This window comes from Protopterus annectens, chromosome 4.part0 (assembly GCF_019279795.1).
Source record: "Protopterus annectens isolate FY-2018-M chromosome 4.part0, PAN1.0, whole genome shotgun sequence".
Classification (NCBI taxonomy): Eukaryota; Metazoa; Chordata; order Ceratodontiformes; family Protopteridae; genus Protopterus; species Protopterus annectens.
Window position 1 is genome coordinate 799,113,997 of NC_056733.1, and position 26,579 is coordinate 799,140,575.

General features: G+C 38.0%; 1 protein-coding gene across 2 annotated transcripts in view; it reads left to right on the forward strand.

Annotated features, from left to right (window-relative positions):
- The window catches only part of ADGRD1 (adhesion G protein-coupled receptor D1), a 2,063,662-nt gene that overhangs the window by 1,529,656 nt on the left and 507,427 nt on the right, over positions 1 to 26,579 (forward strand). For both annotated transcript variants that reach the window (XM_044068759.1, XM_044068760.1), the window contains one exon: positions 718 to 821. In XM_044068759.1, coding sequence (XP_043924694.1) covers positions 718 to 821 — 104 coding nt within the window. The remainder of the gene's footprint in view (positions 1 to 717; positions 822 to 26,579) is intronic.

The following is a 26,579-nucleotide window of genomic DNA, read 5'->3' on the forward strand; positions in this document are numbered from 1 at the left end:
TAGGAAGGGGCTTAGTAAGGGTGCTTTCTTGCACTGGGGGTGGTGTAAGCTTTGAATCGCCTGATTGTCAGCTAAACATGTCCTGATGTTACTGACTTAGCAAAGAATGATAGTCTGAGGCATAGTGAGTCATATAGGATCCTTGTTTTGTACCATGCCTAGACATGAAAATAGGATTCGGTGTACAAAATGTACTGATCTGAGGGAAACATATGCTATTTACCTTAAAAGAAAGATGTAGAAAGGAAAGAAGTTATAGACTTTCTTACATCACAGGGGTGACATCCATTGTATTCCACCTGTGTAGTTCCAACCTGAGGGAAATGCTGTCTCTATTACTTTATCTTGTATGGCTTTACTGCTGAATCAGATAGGACTTTGTTAGGGGAGGACTGGTCTTCAATGGCAGAAAATCTGTGTGCAGTTGCGACAGGAGGTGGAAGATTTTTTAACATATTTTTTAATAATGCACCTCATTTAATACAAATTGTGATTAAGCTTATTTTTTTTCTTAGCATAAAATTAAGTCATTCTTTTTCTAGCTGGTAGACAATAGTGTCATTCATAAGCATATCTACAGTAGTTTAGCAGTGTTTTATTTATATGAGTGGATTCAAGGGTTCTGTTGTCTAAATACATACTGATAAATGCATAAAGAATAAAAAAATGCTACAGAAAATGGTGACAAAAAATCTCCTGTTTTTTTTCTTTGCACAGCTAACTAAAGTCCACCAGGTGGCACTGTCCTCCATCAGTTACATTGGATGCTCCGTCTCCATCTTTTGCCTGACTATAACGCTGGTCACGTTTGCAATACTGTCGTGAGTAATTTTTACTCTGTATCCACTGAGCAAATGCTTGTCTTGAAGGTTTGCTTGTATTATTTAAATTTTAATTTCAAATCACTGGACCAGATTTATTCATGTGTTTCAGCTAAGAAACCTTATTAATTTACAGAATTCATTAATTAGTTTCTGCTTCTATGTATCGGTTGGTTGGATGTTGGCAAATTACTTTAATTTTCTGATAGGAAACAGTAGGCTAATATTTTAATGTTAATTTATTGTTTTCTTCCTGTATTATATAATGAGTAAGAAACGTGTTATTATTAAAATGTTTATCTTTTTGTTCTATTTCAAAAATGGACTGGGACGGATTTTTGTCTCTTAGTTCACCATTCATCTTACAGATTAAAAACATGTGCTCACATTGTATAGGGGGTGGGAGTACTGCGTTACAAGCCACCTGTTTCTTTCTGTGGATCACACCCCTTTAATATAAGGTGGCTTATTCCACGCATATCATACCTTTATCACCCCTGGCAGTAACCCTTTAAATTTGGCTGGAAACTAGGGACAGGCATGATATTAAGAAAATGTATTAAGCAAAGTAGGAAGTTTACACTCAGAAAGAATAAAAAAAATTGGGCTTTGAATACCCTGTGAAAAAATATTCCACTGGTATTATAACCTTCTTGTTTTACAAAACGAATATAAAATAAATGGAGCATTTACATATCCAGCAGTGTGTTTAGTGAGTTTAAAAGGAATGTCTCATTTCCCTTTTGCTACAGCTGTTTCCACTATCTGTATCCCACGCTTTGTGAGACTGCTATCAAGACAGCTAGACATGAAAGGGAAGCTGAGAATACCATGGCAACAAATGTTTTTATTACCAATGTCTTTAATTTTTAATAGCATCAGTGACTGAGGATAATGCATGCAAGCTTTAATTTTTAATAACACTGATGATGGTACACTTTTAAAGTTTTCCTGCACAGCACCTTCTTGGATAGGGGTTTGCCCCCCTCCCTCACAACAAGGAGAATGAGAAATGTAATAGTTATAAACATAAAATTGAAAGTCACTTGTTTTCATGGGAGATAGTTGTGAAGTTTAGCTTATTTTACAGAAAACTCAGAATGTTTTAGAGCGGCAGAATATTAAGTAGGGTGCTATAAAATGAGGAAATACAGTTTGCCAGTGCTCCTGGTCCAGGAACAGATTTTCACAAACCCTGAAGAGTGTAGATTTCTATGGGGAGGTGTCAATGACTAGGGAGACAAAGAAAAAAATAAGTCTAGTAAGAAATGCAAACAAAATAGAAATGGGAAATTCATCCTATGTACCTCCAGTGATGTTTTGCTGCAACGTGGATTTTGTAAGAACTTAGTGAGCATAATAATACTCCTGTTTATTTTCTTGTTTTATAATCTTCTGCTGTGACACACCAGCACTTCCAGTAAACAAAAAGTGAAATGAAGGTAGTATCACAGCTCAGTTTTAAAAATACTGTCATTACAGCTTTTACTAATATTGTTACTACTACTGTTACTTCTATTGCTAATACATCTGCTGCCAGTTCTGCTACTGATATAACTTCCTTTTCCTATGCTTCTTGTTATTACTAAAGCAACACTCCTAGTATGACCTTTGCTAGAGCTAACAGTATTTATCCTGTTCAGGATGCATTTTTACTGCCTATGATGATGCTGTTAATAACACAATTACTTTAGTTACTGAGGTTCCTTTTGCTACTCTTGTTTCAGCTTCTAGTAATAGCCTTGGCTGTTGTTTGTTATATCTCTGTAACAGTATCCAAGCTATTACTACTGTAAATACTGCTATTATTTCAAGTAAAATCTTGTAGCCCAGGCAGGTATGACCCTAGCCCTGAGTAGCATTCAGACCTCGCCCAGAATGATACCGCAGTACAAGGACAAAATGACTGACTTCAACAATTGGCTAAGCTTCTGGTGTCATTCTAAGGGGATTCAGTATCTGTCTGCTTCGGATAACATGGTCGACAGACCACAATCCTTTGCCACAGATGGCCTGCACCTGTCGCTCCTGGGATTCCAGATACTGGCTAAGGCTCTTGCTGCCCCTATAGTGCCTTTTTTAGGCAGGGTTCAAATAACAAATTCACCACCATAACAGGAACAGGCAAGCAAAAACTGAGGGTAATTCTACTCAATGCTAGAAGTCTAAATCTCAAAATGCACTCACTTGAGGCACTCCTTAAAATGGAGAACATCAATATCTGTGCAGTGACTGAGACCTGGTTCAAGGCTCCAGAGAGCACCCCTGCACTACCAGGCTATAATTCATACCACACTTTTCGGCCATGTAACCAGGACCAAAACACCAAAGGCGGAGGTGTGTCCATATTCATTAAGGATATCCACACCTCCAGGCTAATTGCTCAGCATAATGCATCCAAAGTTATCCAAGTGCAACTAACTCTGGGCAAAACTGCAATCCAAATTGTAGCTTGCTACAGATCCCCCACCATGCCCCAGGATTCCCACTCCTCTTTTCTTGATGTACTGAAAAATATTAGGATTCAACCAAACACCCTAATAATGGGCAACTTCAACTACCCCACCATTAACTGGGAAAACTACTCATGTACCAACTCCTTAGCTCAATGCTTTCTGGAATTCATAAACTCCAATGCCCTAGATCAACTTATCCACACCTCCACCAGGGGCAATAATATCTTAGACCTAGTCATTACCAACATGAGTGACCGGTGTTCCACACCTGAAGTCAACTCCTCGTTGGTCCGATCTGACCATAAGCTTATCACCCTTGGTATCCACATCCCGCCCCCATCCCCCATTAAGGAAACCACAGTAAAAAAATTCTCCAAAGCCAACTTCAGGCTTCTTTAGACAGAAGTGGTGAACTTCATGACACCCATGCAGATGGACAATACAGTTACAACTGCTGAATCCTACAGAAATGCACTCTATAAGCACTTACACGAGTGCATGGATCATGCTATCCCAAACAGAACCAAGACACTAGCCTCCAAAAAAAGGAAGCCAATCTGGTGGTCCCCTGCCATAAACAAACTGTACAACAGAAGGAAGAAATTGTTGCAAAAGAGAGTAAAATCCCATGAGTGGAGGAGATCCCTGGTCAGCCTCAGTAAGAAGCTGAGATCCCTTATAAGATCCTCCAAAGCTAGCTACAAAAACAAAATCCCCACTAAATCCAAGGACAACCACAAAGCATTCTATAGCTATGTCAAGAATCTAGATGGCAATATCCAGATCTGCTCTGAGTTACAGCACAAAGGCCAGAAAATTACAGAACCAATTGATATTGCCAACATCCTGGCAGATAGGTTCAGTGCTAACTTTACCCTCCCTCACCCCCTAAAGTGCCCATATCTATACAGGAAGAATGCAGAGTCCCTGTAATCACAACTACGCAGGTAAAAGCTGCACTCTCTAAAGCCAAAAACACAGCATCCATGGGACTGGACAACATCTCAGGCTGCGTTCTTACATGAACTTCAAAACGAACTGGCTCCCCACTTAAGCCTCATGTTCAATAATAGCCTCGCATCAGGCTTTGTGCCCACTGAATGGTGCACAGCAACAGTTATCCCACTCCACAAAGGGGGAGCCACCACTGATCCTGGGAACTATAGACCTATTAGCCTGATGAGCCTGGTCTACAAGGCCATGGAATGTATCATCATGGAACTCACAAACAAAGACATTGGTAACCTCCAAACTCTGGATCCCACCCAGTTCAGGTTTGTGAAAGGCAGATCATGCCTCCTGAACCTGATCGACTTCTTTGAGGCAGTCACCAAAGCCGTGGATGAGGGTAAGGTGGTTCACACAGCCTATCTTGACCTTGACAAGGCTTTCAACACCATCCCCCATTCTGGAGTTATAGCTAAACTCACTAAACTAGGTATAAATCCCTACGTCACAAGATGGGTTGCCAACTGGCTCACTGACAGAACCCACACTGTAAAAGTTGCAGACTCTAAATCTGACCTCAAAGAAGTGACAAGGGGAGTACAACAGGGTTCCATCCTGGGACCTCTCCTGTTTGATATTTACTTCTCTGAAGTACAGGCTAACACAGAAGGCCTCTGGCTAATGAAGTTCACAGATGACTGCAAATTAGGAGCCATAGTCAAGTCCCCAAATGATGTGGACATCCTACAGAAGGGCCTCACTGAGGCAGATGCCTGGTGTCAGAGCCATGGCCTCAAGCTCAATGCCAAAAAGTGCAGTGTCATCCCCTTTGGTAAAACCTCTGTACCCATGAACTACTACATAGGTAGCAATCTACTTAACATAGAATGTGTGATAAGAGACCTTGGGACCCAGGTGGACAGTAGTCTCTCCTTTGATAGTCACATCGCCACAGTAGTCAGAAAGTCCTTCTACGTGCCACACCTCATCATAAAAGGGTTCTCATCCAAGAAAAAACAGGTCATTGTTCCCCTCTACTCAACACTCATTAGACCCATTATAGAGTACAACTCCCCTTTTGGAATGTACCTCACAAGACATCTGCAGCAGCTGGAAATGCCACATAAGTACCTCACAAAGAGGACTACTGGCCTCAAATAAATGCCCTACACTGACCACCTCAAAAAACTCCAGCTTTACTCCGTAGCATATCGCCTACTCCGAGGTGATCTCTGCCTAACATATAAAGCTATGTCAAACCCAGAGCTGTTGGACATGCTACACCTAAAGAAATCCCAATCCCTCTGAGCTACATGCTCTAGGGACCTAAACCTTGTCACCACAATAAACAGGACATGCTGGAGGGATAGATTCCTGTCCCAGAAACTTCCTATACTCTGGAACAAGCTATCCATCTATGTCAAGCAAAGTTCTTCATTAGCACTCTTCAAGAAAAATCTTGATGAGTGGATGGGAAATAGGAAATACACCCCGGGATCACTTCTGTGTCTCTGCTTGACAGTGGCACAGGAAAATAACTTTCTTGGGTGGCATAAGCCATGGAACCTTGTTCGCTAGGCTTACATAGGCCCTTGGGCCGATAGCCTAGTACCTACCTATGAACCTATGATACAAATGTTGATGTTACTGTTATGGTAACTGTTTCTGTTCCTTGTAAGTTTGTACTACAAATATGATTATGCATTACTGGCAACACTCCTTATGTTGTTAATAATATTACCAGCTCAACTGCTACTGTTACTTCAAATGCTGTGACTCATTTATCTAGTAACAGTGTCATAGCTATCACTACTGCTTAATTTCGGCCAGTATTTATTTTATTACTATTGTTAACACCACTGATACTTCTACAACTGTTGCTACTATGCCACATGATTCTATCAGAGATAAAATATTCTGCGAATGACATACTATCGATATGCTGTCTTACGGCCTTGTTCTGTTACTAGTTTAAAGCAGAGTATTCCAGGTGCAACAAAGGTGAGTATAGTCACATCCCAAATGGTATGCAGTCACCGAGATACAAAAGTAAAGTAGTTGATGGGGCACCTCCTACACACACACACACACACACACACACACACACACACACACACACACACACACGTGATTTGAAGAAGCACTAGTCCATTTATGCCATGTATTTTAGTTTGGGAGGATATCTGAGCATGTGTCAAATTCTCACATGGGTCCAGAGGACCATTCTTACTCCATAAAGTAAGAAGTTAAATGTTGTGAGGAAGCAGCACTAACCCCTGCACAACTTTGCCACCCTTCTTTTATCGTTTTAAGACCCAAACTCATTTTCCAGTAGTATTGTTGCTGCTACTACAACTAATACTTCTGGTAATACTGTTATTACTGATACAGCATCTGTCACCAATACTAGTACTATGGCCACTCGTACTCTGACTATGACTTCATGCTTAATTGCTATGTGACATAAGCTTCACTATTAATGAAAAAATCCTGTGTGGTAAAACACATATTCTTATTCCTGTAAACTTAACGAATGGTCTCAGAGTTAAGACTTAGTACTGACTTCTACTTGAAGACTTCAGTTTATGTATGGCACTTTTCCAAATAAACCACATTATACTCAACTAGGATTCCTTCTTTGTATGTTTCAGTAAAGGATATTCCATTTTAAGATTTTTCTTTTTCCACTTTTCCAACTACAAGTATGCATATATAAATATAAAATTGTCTGTATATACTTGCACCTATATATCTCTTTTTATATACACATATACATGCACAGTCTTGTGTGTGTGTGTGTGTGTGTGTGTGTGTATGTACACACACATATTAGTAGTATAAGAAATTTAGAAAAATTATGAGGACCGGCATGTAGCTACTTCTAATCTTCTTACCCAATAATTCTTCACAGTCTTGCCAAAGTAAAAGCAAAATTCAGTCAGAAAACAGAATCAGTTATGACATTTTCACTGTTTCTGTACTAGACAGCACATAGTCTCACATGTACCTGATATTAGCTTTCTTCACTGTAATTCCTCTGGATGTTTTGTTTGTCCTGAGCAGCATTTACTGTTATTCAGGTACTTACTGTGGTTATGAAACAGCATATCTCCAAAAAAGAGATCAAATGTTAGACAAGTACTCAGCTGTAAGAGGCTATCAATTTTCTGAGGAATAACCTTTACCCTATCTCCATTATGTTTTCCTCTGATTCAGAGTTTCCAATTTATTCAGCAGGGTTCCAAGTTGTGCAGGCACTACTTGTAGATAAAAAGTGCTGAATTCTTGTCACCTTTGAAAGGCACTGACATATTGCATCAATATTATTTGTAAGAGCTCCTGACAACTTAATTTCCACATGGCAGGCTTACTGTTCAGAATGATTGCCATGTTCCAGAAGCATCAAAACATTATCCCTATTTCTGAAGCTTATTCCTTTGAAGGAAACAAAAACAAAAGAGAAAACAGTGGAACTATGTATTAGATGTGAAGCAGTCATTTTGTAGTAAACAAATGACTCTGTTTCTAACAAGACTGTCAGTAAAGACATGTAGACAGATTCGATAAAGCCCACGCCATGCACTAAAACCATGTGCGCATGCCACGATGCCCACACGATAGCAAACTGATTTATGTTCTGCATGCAAAGCTGCCAAACGTGGTAAACATACAGCATAAGCAGCTGAATTGTATGCTAATCAATCCAAGATGGAGGAGCTATTCAACAAGCTAAAAAGTAATTATATACACTCAGTGCAGGTTTTAGCCTCAAATTCCAAAAGCTATTTGAATACAGCAACGGAAATGAATGCCAGTGACTAAATATATTATCCCCATATACCTGAGGACAGAGCTACAACTATGAAGGATTTCTACCCTATAGCACTCTTCCCTGAAGTCCTAGGTGCCATAGACTGCACTCGCATTGAGATCAAAGCACCACCAAGAGAACAGGGAAGGGCTTACATAAACAGGAAGCTGTTCCACTCCATTAACTATCAGGTTGTGTGCAATTTTAAGGGAATAATCCTGAATGTGCGTGCTGGCAAACTCAGTAGTTACCATGACTGGCACAACTCTCAACTCTACCAGAGGTTTTCTAGGACGATATCCCACAAGGTCATTTATTGGATGATGCAGGGTATGCACTTGAACCATGGCTGATGACACCCCTCAGACATGCACACACACCCACAGTAGAATGCTATAAAGAGGCACAGACTCAAACAAGAAATATCATAGTGTGTGTTTGGGCTGCTGAAGTCATGGTTCCAGTGCCTAGATACATCAGTGGGAGCCTTGCAGTATGATCCCAGCTTCCCCAGGAACACCAAGGGGAAGGGGCACACATCCCACCAACACTGACAAGGTCATCACAGCCACTCGCTGGTGAGGAGTCAGAGGGGGAATCACCAGCTGCTGGGGATGTCAGTTGACATAGGTGTGCAAAATATGCCCAAGCCCTGGTGAAGAGGAAACAAAGAGCACAGATGCTGACCACCTAACTGGGGTATAACTTTCATCCTATGCACATGCATACAGTAAAATTGATGCCAGGCAATGCTCACAACCTTTACTTACCCGTGTAATGGCTGCATACTGCTAGCATCACACAGAGTCAGCCGTGAATTAAAACCCTTGTAACTGCTGGACTATCCAGTAAGTGTTAAACCTGGAATAGGAAAATAAATGGCTAAGAACACAACTGAATGGCAGATTCTTGCATACTGTTACTTGCTAATGTACCTAGTAGTGTTCTAAAGCAATGACATCAGTATGTGACAAGACTGACTTATGTCAACAGATGTGTGCTCTTTATCAACTAATAGGAATCATGCATCAAAGACACACACAGTGCAAAAAACTGTAAGTAGTACAATTTTCAAAAGAGCACCGCAAATACATAAGCACTCAGTCAGCTATGCATCCTGTGCATCAGCCAAAAGACTTATATTTCCCAGAATCCAAAAGATCGAATCAAGATGATGTCACAGTTATCATTTGCACAGGGTGTTGTTTGGGTGGCGTTGGAGGTCTAGGCTGGCACCAAAGGTAAGTGAGTGTATGTGAGTAAGAAAGACAGGCAGGCAGAAATTTGGATAAATTATTAAATGGCCAAAGAGAGAGAATGAGCTACAAGCCTCATGAATGACCCATGTAACTGTTATGTGTATGCGTCTGTATGAACATTCAAGGTCTAATGTGTGTATGAGTCTCTGCAAGAACACAGCCAAGGGGTGTGCTAGCTCTATGTCCTGGCATGTCTGACAGGTGTGAGCCATGCATGGTAGAGGTAACAGTTCATTGTCTTCACCCTGACTGTGAGAACTGGCTCTGTCTGTCACATCCATGCCCATAGTCAGATGTGCTGTTGATACCTGAACATGACTGATGTCTGCAGGATAAGATGTCCTCATGGGTATGCCCAGGACCTTGACCCCATGGCTACCATGTATGGGTGTGGACACTTCAACCACTGTTGGAGCAGTGGAAGTAGTACCACTACATGACAATGATCAGGCATGGCCACATTCGCTAACAACAGATGATCTGCTGACCTACATCCATGTGAATACTGTCTCCCTTCCAGCAGAAATCCCTTCACAGGCACTGCCCATTCCATTGTGCTATTCAGCTGCTCCATTGAATTTTTCGCATGGCAGAGTCAGTCAAGCACATCAGCTTGGCAACATCTACAACCCTAAACATCTCTTCAGAGGCCCTAGTGGAACATGCTTGCACTTCCATGACAGCCCTAAAAATATGTTGTGTCACATAATGACACACCAAAATCAGGTGGTAGGTGAGCAGCAGGCTTTCTCCAAGCACCCCTAACAACCGTCCTGAGTGGCACCTCACCCAAAGTTTGGCTATGGCCAGAATCAACTGGCATTGAAACCACACTAACCACACCACCCTGATCGAGTGTCTCACCCTCTACCTGTCCAATATCTGTGGGATCAGTGGAACTGGCATTGCGAAGGCCAGCTGACTATATCGGAGGGAAATACGGGGGATAACTGAATGTCAACCTATGTCAGATTCAACCTCTGAACTCCTCCACTGTGCCTCTGTTTGGCCATCATCATCATCATCATAGTCTACTGATGCATCACCTGTGATAATAAGCAACAAACCCAGGAATGACATGAATACTACACTATATATTTAAAACAATTTAAATGATAACAAACGCTGGTCCCACTATTACAGGTGGTACAGCAATACACACAGTCGTTCTTCCCACCTCACACATACAGATAAAAGCATATACCTGACAAATGATCATCAACAATCCAAAAACATTTTTTAGCTTACCATGTGCAGATGACTGCACACTTGGTTGGGAGGATGGTCCTGGAAGAAATGAAGCAGGGGAGGGAAGCAAATTAAACATCACAATAGGAATAACACAGCGGGACAGTGAATACACAATTGCCTATATTTCCATAAGAATACTTTTAACTGAAACTTGGTTGACACATCCACCCACAGCCATGTTGTAATGAACAAGTGTGTCATATAACTCTATCAATTTATCAATTGGTTCATAAAAAAATTCCCATGAAGTATTATTTAAATGTTTATGTTTTACTATACAAGCAAATCTGAAACTTGCCATATGTAAGCTTACCTGGAAGCTGCTCCTGGGACACAGTTGTCATCCCAGACACATCTGCACCAACATCAATCACATGTCAGTGTGCAGTTTCCACTGAACTCTCTGGATCTCTGACAGTGGATAGGAACTCTTCATTTGGTGTCAGTTGGGGCTTAATAGCAGGCCCTACCCCTATAGCCAGCTGTTCAAAAGCAATGGAAGCTGCACTCCTCTAGGCTGATGAAATCATATTAGTGGCCCTGTAATGCACCTAAACATATGTCCTGATGCACCCCTCTGCGGCATTGACATCACTGACTGGTTCCAAATCTGCATCCTGTTTGCCCTATCTCCATGTCCTCTGTCAAGCAGAAATGCACTACGGTGCCTAAATGCCTGTACTATGACATCATTTTTAGAGTCACTGAAAGGGGGTTTATAGATGTTTGTACGCTTGGGTGCCATAGTCCCATGTGATGTAAAACTGAGAAGGATACAACACATAAATATCACCTAAGTAAACTTTTACTTATATACACATATTTGTCAACATTAAGTACTGGAAAAACAGATTTAGGATGTTAAAACTGAATGTTATGTGGTTGTCTCACATCACACACACACACACACACACACACAAACCAGTGTTTGGTCCAAACCAAGTAATATCACTTTAGTAATGCATTATGTTTCCCACTAAAGTAACAGGATGACTACACATTTTCAAGAGAAAAGTATTTGAAACACATATTTGTTGTGGCAACACACAAATGGTAGGTGGCTTCCCTCCCCCAAAACAACAAACAAATGAAGGTTTGTACAAACCAATGAATACCACATAATTCAATTGGTATATATCCTTTCGATACAATTTTCACAATGTGTACACATTTACAACAGAAAAGTCAGTTTCATATCATTGACTGTCACCTTTCACTTTGCCCACCATTCCTCTACAGGTGTCTCTGAGCCATCTCAGAAGCATAACATGTGTGTTATTGACATGATAGATTACATTTCACTTCAATAACATAGAAGATTATAAAATAACAATTTTAACAATGACACTTGTGATGAAAGTTAATAACCTGTCTTTGTCTGAGAAATGCAACTGCCTGCCAAAAATGCCTATGCCAACAGTGAACTTACAAGAAATGCATAAAGGTCCATTTTTCTACTGGATATATAAAACTTTGTTTTGTAACATGTTGCAAAATCTAGAATGTAGTTGAAAAATGCAATCATAGCTTAACAAAATTAGAAGTCTTCTCTGCAGATAAATCAAAAGGAGTAGCAATCTTCTGTTTTGTCCAGATGCATAGGCCTCCTCAACTTCAAGATCCCTTGCTACAAGGTCCCCTTTTTATAGTGTAGATTCAGGTCTCTGAGCACAGTGAAGATGCAAATGAGGTGTGAATTGCTGAATACAAAACATTTAACTTTGTGTAGCACATGTAAACAAAGTGTGGACCCTACCTCACTGTTAGTTGCTAATGGATTGCAACAGTGAATGATTAGTGGGAGGGAGAAGGAAGATGCAACAGCAATTCAGACTGCCTTACCTGTATTGGGTGTGTCACCCAGGATTATTCTTCTTCTTTCGGCTTTTTCCCGGTTAGGGTCACCACAGCGGATCATCTGTCCGCTCATGAATGGCAGTGGAGTTTTACGGTGTCGAGTTGCCAGCCCAGCACCCAACCTTCCACAGAAGGCACACATGCACACACTCACACCTAGGGCAAATTTAGAGTGTCCAATCCACCTACTGCATGTCTTTGGAATGTGGGAGGAAACCGGAGCACCCGGAGGAAACTCATGTGACCACAGGGAGGACATGCAGATTCTGCACAGAAGGTATCTCAGCCGAGAATCAGTGTGTCACGCAGAATACACTTACAAAATGTAGAAGTCACTTTAGCAAACTGTTAAATGGAACTAAACAGCACACATTTATCATTTTTGTTCACCAATAGTCAAACTCTCATGCCTTTGCTGAAAAATGTTTTTCACTGTCATGTATTTGTATCATATATTTAAAGGGCAATTTTATAAAATGCACTATAGACTGCATCTTTGAGAGTACAGAACAAATAAGAGAAAATGAACACAATACAAAGAGAAGACAGAGCTGCATTGGAGCAAACATATTATAAATGTTTCTGTGATCAGTCATTGCACTAAATATGTAAGCTAAACGTGCACATACAAATGAGAGTGTACAAGTGTATATGTTTTTTGAATACTGCAGAGGAAATGGGAACTGCTTGTATGTGCATGATTTGCATTCCTGCTGCAAAGCTGCTTCTGTGGCAAGGAAAGATAAGACACTCCCAGTATGTTTTGTGGGCTCATTAGTATGATAATTCAGATCCAGAGTTGTGTAAAAATTTCTAGCATGTTAAAATGTATTTTGCCATTTTTCTTAATATTGATATTTGTGTGGTGCACGGCTTAGTGCAAATAAGGTGAAATGTATAAATATTTAAAATTTAATGTAAGTTAAGAAGCACAGTCCTGCTTAACACCATTGTGTAAGGGTCAGCATGCAAACACAGCACCTGCAGTTCCACAGCACCTGCCAACAATAAAGAGATATTGTCGCTTTCAAAAAAAATTGTTACTTCTTTTGACTTCCATTGAACAATGATGGCAAATGGCATTGCATGGCAGTCAGCACTCATACACAGTAATGGATGTAAAAAATACATCTACAGCCTAGCTGTCCCTGTGGCAACAGATGTGAGTTCATGACCACAATACAGGTGAGCCAGAGTTCTAATCCAACAAACCTGAAGTTTTATTAATACTTTTCCTCTGTAATTTATATAAAAATTAGCAAGGTAAAAATAATTATACATAAAAATAAGTATGTATAACCGGTGGATTGTGCATACATATTATATATATATATATATATATATACATATATATATATATATATATATATATATATATATATGGGTTCATGTCATTCCATCGACAAGCGGAAGATCGACAGTCACTCCACCGACACATGAAATAATCGAAACCGCAAACACGGACATTTAACAGGTAAGAGTTTTAATTTCGCTAATCATGCCTACCATGTTTTAGTAAGTGTAGCAGTGTTATGCATGTGTGGTAGGCATGATTAGCAAAATGTAAACCTCTTACCAGTTAAATGTTCGTGTTTGTGGTTTCGATTATTTCATGTGTCGGTGGAGTGACTGTCAATCTTCCGATTGTCGATGGAATGACATGAACCCATATATATATATATATATATATATATATATATATATATATATATATATAAAATGTGTATGTGCATATCAGTATAATTATGGTTCTGCGATTTTGTGATGGACTTCATACTTTACTGAGTCTAGTCACACACATACATGGATGGCTACTCAACTTTAATGTGTCTATATAAGTAATGAGCACATTTGACAAACACTCCCTCTGTGGCAATGAGCACTGTGGGTAGTAATGGCTATAAAAGTAACAGCTACTGCTCAGCCTTCCCTGTAGCAACTGGTGTACCATTCAGGGCCACATTGCAGGTGTGCCAGGGTTCTAATCCAGTGCTTTTTGCTGTTCCAGTTAATTTTGAATAAAAACTAACAATATAATGATAATTATACATAGCAGTAACTGTGTATAGCAGTGGATATTGTATGAATTATATATGTGACTGGGGTATCCTTACAATTATGTTTCTGAAATTAAAGGTTTCTTTTCTGCCCTGGGATGGAATTCATACTTCACTGATACTAATGTACACAACTCATATAACACAAGTCTAGCTGAAAAACAGAATGTATTGTATAGTCTGATGCAGAACTCAGAAATCTTTCCTAAAAGTAATACCAGTGTATGCATTTCCAGGTTGTTGTCACACATTACTCCTGCATTGCACATATGAATGCATAGACCAGTTGTCAGGTCACACACATACATCTTCTCCCAAACATACAATGCTGATGTAATCCACTGTAAAGTGTCCAGCAACACTGTAAAAGTCAGACTTGTCCAATGGAGCCTGCATTAAGTACTGTGTTCTTTAGCTTGTTTAACTAGTAAGGAAAGGGTTCCAATCTCACTGCAGTCAACTGGTGTGCGTCCATAGTCTGAAGAGCATGAGTCTGTTTCCTATTGTTAGCAATAAAGTCTCATGGAGAACAATATTTTTACAGTTGTAAATGCCTTCGTAACCATTCCATGCAGACCTGCAACATCTTCTCACAAACATACACTACTGATGTCATCATCTATAAAGTGTTGTATGACACTATGAAAGCCAGACTTGTGCTGTGGTGCTTGTGTTAAGTACTGTGCTCTGCAGTTAGTTATGTAGGGATTCTACTCTCACTACAGTCTATTGGTGTGTGTGTGTGTGTGTGTGTGTGTGTGTGTGTGTGTGTGTGTGTGTGTGTGTGTGTGTGTGTGTGTGTGTGTATGTGTGTGTGTGTGTGTGTGTGTGTGTGTGTGTGTGTGTGTGTGTGTGTGTGTGTGTGTGTGTGTGTGTATTCAGTAAGCTCACATTCTGGACAACATTTTATAACAGCATGTATGACATTTCTACTGCCTTCTTCTTCTCAATAGACACTGCTGATATAATCTCTAAAGTGTTGCCTAACACAATGAAAGCCTGTACTGTGCTGTGGTGTTTGTACTAACTACTGTGATCATTAGATAGTTAGGTGTGGCTTCTAGTCTCACTACAGTTAACTGGTGTGTATGTGTGCTCAGTTCACATTCTGGGGACCATTTTAGAAAAGCATGTTGAGACACTTCTACTACCATCTTCTCACCAGACACTGCTGATGTCATCAGCTATAAGGTGTTGTCTGACACTGTGAAAGCAAGATATGTACTGTGATGTTTGAATTATGTGATGTGTTCTCAAGCTTCTGTACCTAGATGGTTAAGGGGTCTAATCTCACAGCACTTAACTTGAGTGTGTGTTTATGAAAATAATATTTCTGAAACACTTTTACACTGAGATATGAGTCCACATCCATGTCAGACACTCCTCCCAACATCTTCTTCACAGCATACAGTGATGTTGTCATCCTCTATAAAGTGCACTGTAACACTGAATAAAGGCAGAAATACATGGTGGTGCCACTCTTACATAGTGTGGGACTCCAGCTTCTATACCTTTGCAGGTTTAATGTTCAAATCTGATCTCAAGCAACTGCTGTGTCTAAGATTGTTGGAATATTACAGTCATTGTATGATCTTTTGAATCTCTTTTCATTTAGCTACCACTCAGGATAACCTTTAACAAAGCCCCCCTGAATCCAACACCCCCTTTCCCCTTTGTCCATATAACGGCATTTCTGCAGAGGACTGGAGGATGTCATTATCTCAAAGCCGCATTAACACATCATGAAGTAGAGTCCTTCCATGAGCCTTTGCAAGCCATCACCAGACCACTGGATGTTTGATTATCATTTCTGTCATAGGGTGGTACATATGTCACATATGGACAGAGGCAGTGTATAATACAAAAACATACACACATACGCACATACCCTTACTATCTTTCCTCATATAGATATATAAATTTTGGTTTACTTGGTATAATAATGGCTATGATTTTATGTGATGTTGGCCATTAGCCTTGTAATGTCCAATGACCCTGTGACTATTGCACATGTCAATGTTGTGGTCATCCACATGTGGTATGTTGAGGCATGGATGTGTGTTAGGAATGCAAGAGGGTACTGCAATCTGTGAGGTAAGGTAATGTATTGATGGCCAACGCTGCTATCTGAATACATGTCCTGCACATAACTGTAGTAAAATGCCTCCAGAGAACTGTTGACATGGGTTGATGTTATGTATATTATTGCCTTAGTAATGCCTGTGTTTTTATAATGGAGTATATCAACATTATACACAATTGTCATTCAACCATCATAGTGACATTTACAGTATGGCACAGGTGTGTATACCTACCATCATTAAGTATATCTTCACATAATTATTCAACTATTTCTGTACCTCTTTCCCAATGTTAAATTTTATAATTTCTGTACGTCTTTCCCAATATTAAATTTTATTTTTAACTTGATTTTAAAAAGACTGCATTATATATTAGGTTGTCACTTGTCAAAATATTTTGTGACAGACATCGAATATCTTATTTGCATTTTAAAATATTACAAAATATCCTTTTGTTCATTTTAGCTGGCAACCTGGGAGGTGTTGACCATTAACAGACACCTACTTGGGTGCAGCAAGTGTTATCGTAAAAAGGAACTGTTTCCATGATGTGTTATTTTGTAATTCAGAAATATATTAGCTAAAATGATTAAAGACCTCCTTTCACCTAGTTTATATGTCTCTGAATTACCAATAACTACCACTAGTACTAATTAGCAATTCCCTGCTCTAGTTAAGTTGGCATAGGCTCCTTCCAGTTGCCACACACATAAACACACACACACACACACATAAACACACACACACACACACACACACACACACACACACACACACACACACACACACACACCATGTTTGTCCCTGCCTTCATAAATTGTGGATCATTGTAGTCAGTTAACAATGCTAGATATTAATTTTCCTTCTTGTTAGCATTGCAAAATGCATATTGATGCTACAGTTTTTGTTCTACTAATTTATTGAGTCGGTAATAGTTTAGATAATAAAACTCCAAAAACAGCTCCAGGGATGGTGCCAATGAATATCCAAGAACCAAGTGGAAAAGCACTAAAAACAACCTTCTTTATTAACGCTGTGGTTACCAAAGTAAAAACACGTTTTCGTTGCTGAATGCAACTTCTTCAGTTTAGATAATGTCATAGGTTCATAAGTGGTTACTAAGGTGTTGGGATGAAAGCCACTTTAAACCTGGACAGACTTACCCCAAATATTGCTGAAATGTGTCAGTATCCCACAGAATTGAATGAGGTACAATATAGGCTGGTACACTTCAGGTGTTCACAGGCTGCCCGTGTCTTATGACCACTTGTACCTTTCCAGCACCCTTCAAGCCACATGACCTTTTAACAGGAGGACCATATCAGTCAATCCCAGAGTAAATCTGTGAAAACCATCTAGTCATCTAGGTTATGTTTAAAGGTAGGGAGTGAGTCACACTGTTTAACGTGCAAGTGGAGTTTATTCTGCAGTGTTGGGAGGTGCTGAGTTATAAACTTCTCCTTCCATTGTGTTTTATTTATCTGTTGATGATGACTGATATCCTTGGTTTTAGTATTAGTGGTGCTATTGAACTTGCCAAGATACAGGGAAGTTCAAGACAACTGGGTCCCTTATGGCAGAGAAGTGGGACAGAGATCTCCACTCAAAAGCCTTAAGACACTAAATAAAAGGATACATATTCCAGCCTCTCTTGATAGCTCAAGGCCTTTAGGTCTTTGATATTTCTGGTATGGGACCTTTGGGATATTTCTAATTGTTTAATAAGTTTAGTGATATGCTTCCAAAGCGGCATTCTACTCAATTATTAGCCTCATCAGTGCTGAGTATGAGAGAGATTACCTCTTTAAGCCTTGAAGACATTATTTTTGTAATTAGCTGTGCTGAATAAAAGGACTTCCTCACATGATGGTCAAAAGAGTGGGGAATTAACACACTTTCCAAGGTCCCCGACCACATTTTCATTTTATAGTGTTGCGTTGTATTGCTTATATAGTATCCTGAGGTGAGGGGCTGTCTGCCAAAAGAGCCAGTGCTACACATTTTAGCATTTAGTTTGATCCCATTTTTAGTACACCAAGTGTTTACCAGGGAGAGTTCATGCTAAGCGGTTTGGGTGTCAGAGGATGATTTTAACAAATATGGAGACTGTACTGAAATTAGCATCAGGTCTGAAGACATGAAAAGTGCAAAACCCAGGTACAGAGGGAATGATTTATTTACATTTAAACCATGTCTCAGTAACTATGCAGAGATGGATACTTCTGGAATTGAGAGCAACCACCTTATCTTATTTTGGGACTGTTAAGTTAGATTTTTTGGAATGTCCATTAACTGGACTCTCCCTAAAAATGGGTTTATATTAGTTCATTGAAAGTTCACTTCAGTGAACCTCTGTTCATCAAACAAAAACCATCAAACGTTCACTTCAGCAAATGTTCAATTCACTGAATTATTACACAGGGAAAGTAACTACTAGGCCAACATTTCCCTGTAACACACAAAATAGTATTTTAAACCCATACACCCCAATGTGAGAGGCTGCACCCTCACAGTGGGGAAAAGGGCAAATTTCCTTATGTTGGCTAATTAGTTCCTTTCCCTTTGTAAATCCTTTGCTGATGTGAATGTTCACTGAAGTGAATGTTCAATGTGTTTTATTCGATAAACAGAAGTTCTCTGAAATGAACTTTCGATTAACTAATATAGACCCTCAAAAATGCACTAGGAGCATCACAGGATTTGAACAGCATGCAAAAGTCTTGGAAAAAGAGAAAAACACCATCTTTAGTGAAGCAAGCTGGACTGTTGAACATCTCATCCTACAGTCACATACCGGAGCCCCACAAAATAACACCAGCTGTTTAATCAGTTACTAAAATACATTATCATTTTTTTTTTATATCTAGGCATCCTTAAAGGTGAAGGAGTGATTCTACTCAGGGCTTTATTCCCTGCCACATAGACCACTACTATGTCATAGTTATATCTGTCAGGAGATACAGTCCTTAAGACCATTTGTAATTTCAAAACTCTTGGTGATTTGAAGACAAGCTAACTGTAAAACTGTTCCTGTCCAGCATAGTGAGCAATAAGCCAGTATGCCTGACAACACAGTCAACTATCACTAAAACATTTCTGTTGCTTCTATGGTTTAAGTGGCAAATTTAGGGTATTTTTCTTCAGGGTGACTATGATAGGTATGCATGAGGTGGATGACTGCTTGAATGGTGTCATCAAGTGTATCAACATCCATTATACCTCTGCATGTCTTCATGCTGATGCACTGCGATGGAGCTGTCTGTCAGCATCAGATGTTGCGAGAGAGTTGTATACCTCATGGTAACCTTTCTCATCTCCCCTCTTAGGCTGATTAAACATAGACACATATTCCTGCTGCTTTCAAAGAAAACAACCTTAGATTTTTAAACTTCAGATTGTTTAAGCTGTGCATTTTATTAACATGTATTGAAGTAAATATTATTTTTTTCTCTGTACAGTATTGTGGTACACATTAGTTACAGCACAATTATATGTACTTTAAGCATTCAGATGGTTTTATTAAAAGATTGTTACACAACTACCTTTAGCTTCACTTAAATAAGGGTGGGCAGTAGCACCAAATGCCAGAGCAACTGGCATATGATTTTACTTATGGAACTTAAGAAACTTAATAATCATAGTTATGGGCGGCACAGTGGTGCAGTGGTTAACATTGTCACTTCACAGCAAGAGGTTCTCTGGTTCAATTCTCGGCTGGGGTGCCTTCTGTGTGGAGTTTGCATGTTCTCCCTGTGTTTGTGTGGGTTTCCTCAGGGTACTCTGGTTTCCTCCCACATTCCAAAGACATGCATCTGGAGCATTTCTCCCCGGGCCTCTGCTGAAAACAAGCTCTGTGGAACCTAGTCGGACTTTCCCGGTCAACAAATGATAAATAAAATAAATAAAATAAAATAGTGTTGAGGAGAGTTTGAAGCATTGCAGTTAATACAGTGGATTGAAACCATGCAGTGATGGCAAGCTGCTTCTAGTAGTCTAGGGTTTGATTCCCACAGCTTTCATCTGCTTACTGTGTGACCTAAATTATGATAACTTGACCAGGCAATGCTTTTGGGGGGGGGGGGGATTGAAATGCAATGATGGTCTCTGACTACATGCTGGTGACTGCTTATGAGTCTAAATATTGAACATATGTTTAAATGAATACAAACTGCTATTTGTGGAGATGAACATAGATTGGATTATTAAAATGTTGTGTGAGTACCTTCAGCTTGACATAAATTATAGTTTGATAGTTGGTGGTGGTTTTGACTGTTGGAGAGAAAGGCATGTGACATTGCTTGTAGAACATGAACATTCTTAAGAACAATAACAATGTGAGAGTTGGGAAGAGATTTATGTCTGTCAGTTGGTGAAGTGGACTGAAGCTATAGACTGCTGATTGGCTGTTTCTTATGGTTTGGGGTTTGATTCCCCGCAGCCTTTCTATGCCTACAAAATAATTTGGGGCAGGTTACTTGACTGGACTGTGATCTGTTTTTTTTTTTGGGGGAGAGGCTGGGATGGTTTAATGGTCTCCCTGACCGCATGCCTGGTGACTAACTATGACTCTACAGGTTAAACATATCTTTAAATCCATACAAACTACTATAGTAGATGAAATTTAAGCATTTTTTGTACAATATTGTTGTTGCATATTAGTTGGAGTATGCATATATGTGCTTTGAACATTACTATATGGTTTATAGGTACATAGGTTCATAGGTAGGTACTAGGCTATCAGCCCTGGGGCCTATATAAGCCTAGCCAAAAAGTTTCCCTGACTTTCGCCACTCAAGAAAATGGTTATCAAAGTGTTGCTGTATAGGTACTTTTAGCTTCAAATAAATAGCTGGAAATGGTTCCAAATGTCAGAACAGATGGCACATTATTTTGTCTGTTGAATTGGAATAGCCTTGAAAAAGTTAATGAAGTGATTTTTGGGGAGAATTTGAGGCCTGGTATTGATAGAGTAAGTTGAAACTGTGAATTGTTGATGGATTGTTTTGCAGACCAGGGTTTCATTCCTACACTCTTTGAAGGCATACTGTGTAACTCTTAAGTAGGTTAATTTGCAGGACAGTGCTCTGGGCAGTTTGTAAAACTATGATAGTCTTCTTGACTGCATATGTTATAACTACCTATAAACTGAAAGATTATACACGATGGTAAGAATCAAAACAGATTTTTTTATTTTCCCCTTTCTGACTGCTATAATTTAGATGTTTTAATATACTTAGAAATAACCCTTATAAAACATTTATTTCATAATGTATATAGTGGATTACATATTTAATATAAGAGAAATTAACATAAGTGGATGTAAGAGACTAAAAAGAAAATTCGAAGAGTGGTTTGACAGGGATTCCTGTTCAAATTAGAAACCTCAAATTCAATGGAAGGGATTTGAATTACTTGTAGCTTAGTTAGCTTTAATATTAAGTTTTTGCTTTTGTCTGTCTTATGTCAAATAAAATCAACTTTCAGGGAAATATTTCCTGCTGTTTTCATACAGCCATTATTGTATGTTTCTCAGTTGCTAAGGAGATAATAGAATAGCAATATGTATGTGATTGATATAAGAGGTCTTCTTTAAAATGTGTCTCTTTAAATGTAAATTCCCTCAACAGTGGCAATAAGAAAGAGAGTTTGAAGTTTTAGAACTGCATAAAATACACGTGTCATTTTTTACTAAAATGTTATTTATTATATTGATTAAATACAAAATTAAAGTCTAACTTTTAAGAAAATAGAAGGGGTCCAGCAATCTTATGAAGAAATTTTGTTATAATGTCTGGGGTTATTGAGTCATACAGTGATGATAAAGGAATGCTATGTACACTCATTATGGAATATCTAAAAGATATATATATATATATATATATATATATATATATATATATATATGTATATATATATATATATATCAGCCTTAGCAAATTCTGTTTTTTGGAAATTAGACTTAAATTTTCTAGGAAGTATATGAACATTTTAACTTTAAATATAAGTGTAATAATGTCAGCAGACTTTAACTTTATCCAACATAATACCAGTGCAATCAACAACCCCAGAATTTCAGGTATCAGATAAGGCTTTAGTAAATTTTATTGACGTAATGTTTAGATGGTAATAACTTTTATGAATCAAATTATTTGTTTTAGATAAGGATAAGGCTTTGTTATATTTTATTGACTTACTTAACCTTATAGATGTAACTTTTATGAATCAAATTGTTTGTTTTATACTAATTGCTCTTATAGATTTGGTACAGAGTCAAGAATTGATAAGGTATAGTCAAATGATTTGTTTTCTAAAAATAGAAAAGGTAAAGGTGACAATACATACTTTATCAGATCCCAATGTAATAACTATGCAGTAATGATAAATCCAAGAAATCTGGATTATTTTAATAGACAGATAGCATGTATAACAAAGTTAAATATTTTTAAAGAATGTTTTCTAACAGAAATACAAGATTTCTTATACTTTAGTAATAATAGTTAACATTGCTGATGTAATCCTATAGCACTCAATTAAAGTATAATTTTATGGAAAGCCTATACTTGGTGTTATAAAAAGGAAAGCAATTGAAAAAGACACCTTTTAGTAATAATAGTTAACATTGCTGATGTAATCCTATAGCACTCAATTAAAGTATAATTTTATATAATTGAAAAAGACACCTTTTAGTAATAATAGTTAACATTGCTGATGTAATCCTATAGCACTCAATTAAAGTATAATTTTATGGAAAGCCTGTACTTGGTGTTATAAAAAGGAAAGCAATTGAAAAAGACATTGGAATTTTAAGAAAAGGTAGACAAAATAATGTCAACAATATGAAACGGTAAGAAGGACCTATTATCGAAAATAGGGAAAAAATGAATACAAAGTGTCAGATGATTTTACAGCCAAAAGATTTCCATTAATTAAGAATGTAATTTAAAATTTTCTAATTATATAACTCATGATGGTTTACGTTAATTACCTTTTAGATACGAAATGACAATAAAAACAGTGACATCAGCAGTATATCAATCCCTGATAGTAACAGGAACTATATAGATGCGGAAGCAATTTCTGGACTGTTTTAAAACACTATGAGAACATTGATGAGTAAAATAGTAGTGTAGAAATTGAAAAAGTGATCCATGACATTTTAAATGAGAATGTAGAAAAATATTTTTGGAGCAAATAAGGGAAATTATATATATATATATATATATATATATATATATATATATATATATATGTACATATATATATATATATATATATATATATATATATATATATATATATATATATGTACATATATATATATATATATATATATATATATATATATATATACACACATATATATGTATACACATACACATACACAGATCTACTGTATTTGGTCAAATTTCATTTGGTCAAAAATGATTTCAGACAGCCCACTTCACTGAAAGCTCATTTGACTAAAAGCTAATTTGGTCGAATTGCATTTGGTTGAAAGTTAAATTTAGCCCCTGCTCCACTGCAGTGCGACCCTGGAGTGAGAATATATGTAAGGGGGAGTGTGGGAGGCATAGACCCCCACATTGGGGGTGTGGGGGCATAGCCGCCCACATAATTGCAGTTTATGCACTATTATATACATGTGTATTCATTAAAAATACACTGAAACATATAACATCAGTAAAAACTAGTTGCAAAATCCCACACCCCAACTTTATATTCTCACTCCAGGGTCGCACTGCAGTGGGGCAGGGGCTATAATCCATTTTCAACCAAATGTAATTCGAGCAAATGAGCTTAAAGTCAAATGTGCTCTCAGTGAAGTGGGCTGCCTGAAATCATTTTCGAATGAGACGTTAAGGAACAAATTAAAAGGTTGAAGGAAAATAAAGCTCCAGGTAATGTCAGCATTATTTCAGAACAATATAAATTTTTTGTTCATAATGTTTTATCTCTTTTACAGAAGTTATTTACAGAAATTAAGTCTACATATACCATACCTTCACTGTGGAATAATTTCTCCCCTTTTTAAAACAGGATAAAGACCCGTTTATGTAATCTTCTTATACACATTCTTCATTACTGAATGCTTAGCATAGATTTTTTTATGTCAATCCCTGCAATAGATTAAAAATGTATTATCTACATTAATAGATGAAGACCAAAACAATAGTTAATTTAATTGATTATATTAATAGCAATTAGCAAGAACTGTGCATCATTAAATGCCTGGATCCAAATAATGCCTTCAGTTCAAATATACAGATTTCAAGTAATTTTTATATGTTATAAATCATCTTTGTCTGATTTCAGTCTCATAAGTTAGATAATCTTTTTTTTTTTGCCATTCAATAAAAATAACCAAGGACATGGGACAAAGGTTATCCATTGTCTCTTTATTATTTGTTTTGGATATTGAATGCAGAATTTAAAATAATTTGTCAATATACTTGTTAAATTCAATTATTTGATAATGGCATACTATTAACAATATAGAACACTGAATCTTCAATAATAAGTATAACAGATTTATTAAAATATTTTAAACTGATAATAGGTTTAAAGTTCAGTCAGACTAAAACTAATACCTTAATACCTTTTAAATTAACAGTTGAATTATTTGATATGGGTAATAAAGAGATTAAATATTTAGGGGTTACTCAAATGCAATTGTACAGAAATATTGTATAGACAATATAAAAACAATAATAAATACATTGAGTTACTTATTATTTTCTGTGGAAGATAGGTTGATCCCCCCCCTCCCCCAAAGCACTTGGCGTATATAGACATTTTAGTTCCTTCTGTAAAACAAACAAAAAGATATAAATAAATAATTTGACACTTGTTTGAAGTTCTTATGGCACCACAATACATACTGAATATCTTTGTGACATCATGTAAAAGAATGGAAAGGTCATGTAATATGATTTCTTGACCCAGAAACATATGCCATAGCTTCATTTATTGAAAGAGTAACTTTAAGTTTAAATTCTGATTATTTAGACAACTAAAAAAACAAGACCGTAATCCAAATTGTAGCTTGCTACAGATCCCCCACCATGCCCCGGGATTCCCACTCCTCATTTCTTGATACACTGAAAAATATTAGGGTACAACCTGATACCCTAATAATGGGTGATTTCTTCTTTGAAGTGGTCATCAAAGCCATAGATGAGGGTAAGGTGGTTCACACAGCCTATCTAGATCTCACCAAGGTTTTCAATACCATCCCCCACTCTGGAATTATAGATAAACTCAGCAAACTAGGTATAAATCCCTATGTCACAAGATGGGTTGCCAACTGGCTCACTGACAGAACCCACACCGTGAAAATAGCAGACTCTAAATCCAACTTCAGACCAGATACAAGTGGAGGGAGGGTGGCCTAAAGGTTAAGGTGTTTGCCTTACAAACACAAGGTGCAGGTTTGAGTCTCACAAGGGATAATTGGCTAGGCTTAAAATGGCTCGCCAGGGCAGTTAGCTTAGTACTAACCTATGAACCTATGGAGTACCACAGGGTTCAGTCCTAGGTCCTCTCCTGTTTGGTATCTGCTTCTCTGAAGTACAGGCTAACACAGAAGGTCTTCGGCTAACAAAGTTCGCAGATGACTGCAAACTAGGAGCCATAATCAAAACTCCTAACAGTGTGGACATCCTACAAAAGAGCCTCATTAAGACAGATGCCTGGTGTCAAAGTCATGGCCTCAAGCTCAATGCCAAAAAGTGCATTGTCATCCTTTTGGTAAAAATTCTGTACCCATGAACTACTACATAGGTGGTAGTCTACTTAACACCGAAAGTGTGATAAGAGACCTTGGGACACAGGTGGACAATAGTCTCTTTTTTGATAATCACATCACCACAGTAGTCAGGAAATCCTTCTATGTGGTACACCTCATCACAAAAGCTTTCTCATCCAGGAAAAAAGAGGTCATTGTTCCCCTCTACTCATTACTCATTAGACCCATTATAGAGTACAACACCCCTTTTGGTGTGTACTTCACAAGACATCTACAACAACTGGGAAGGCCAC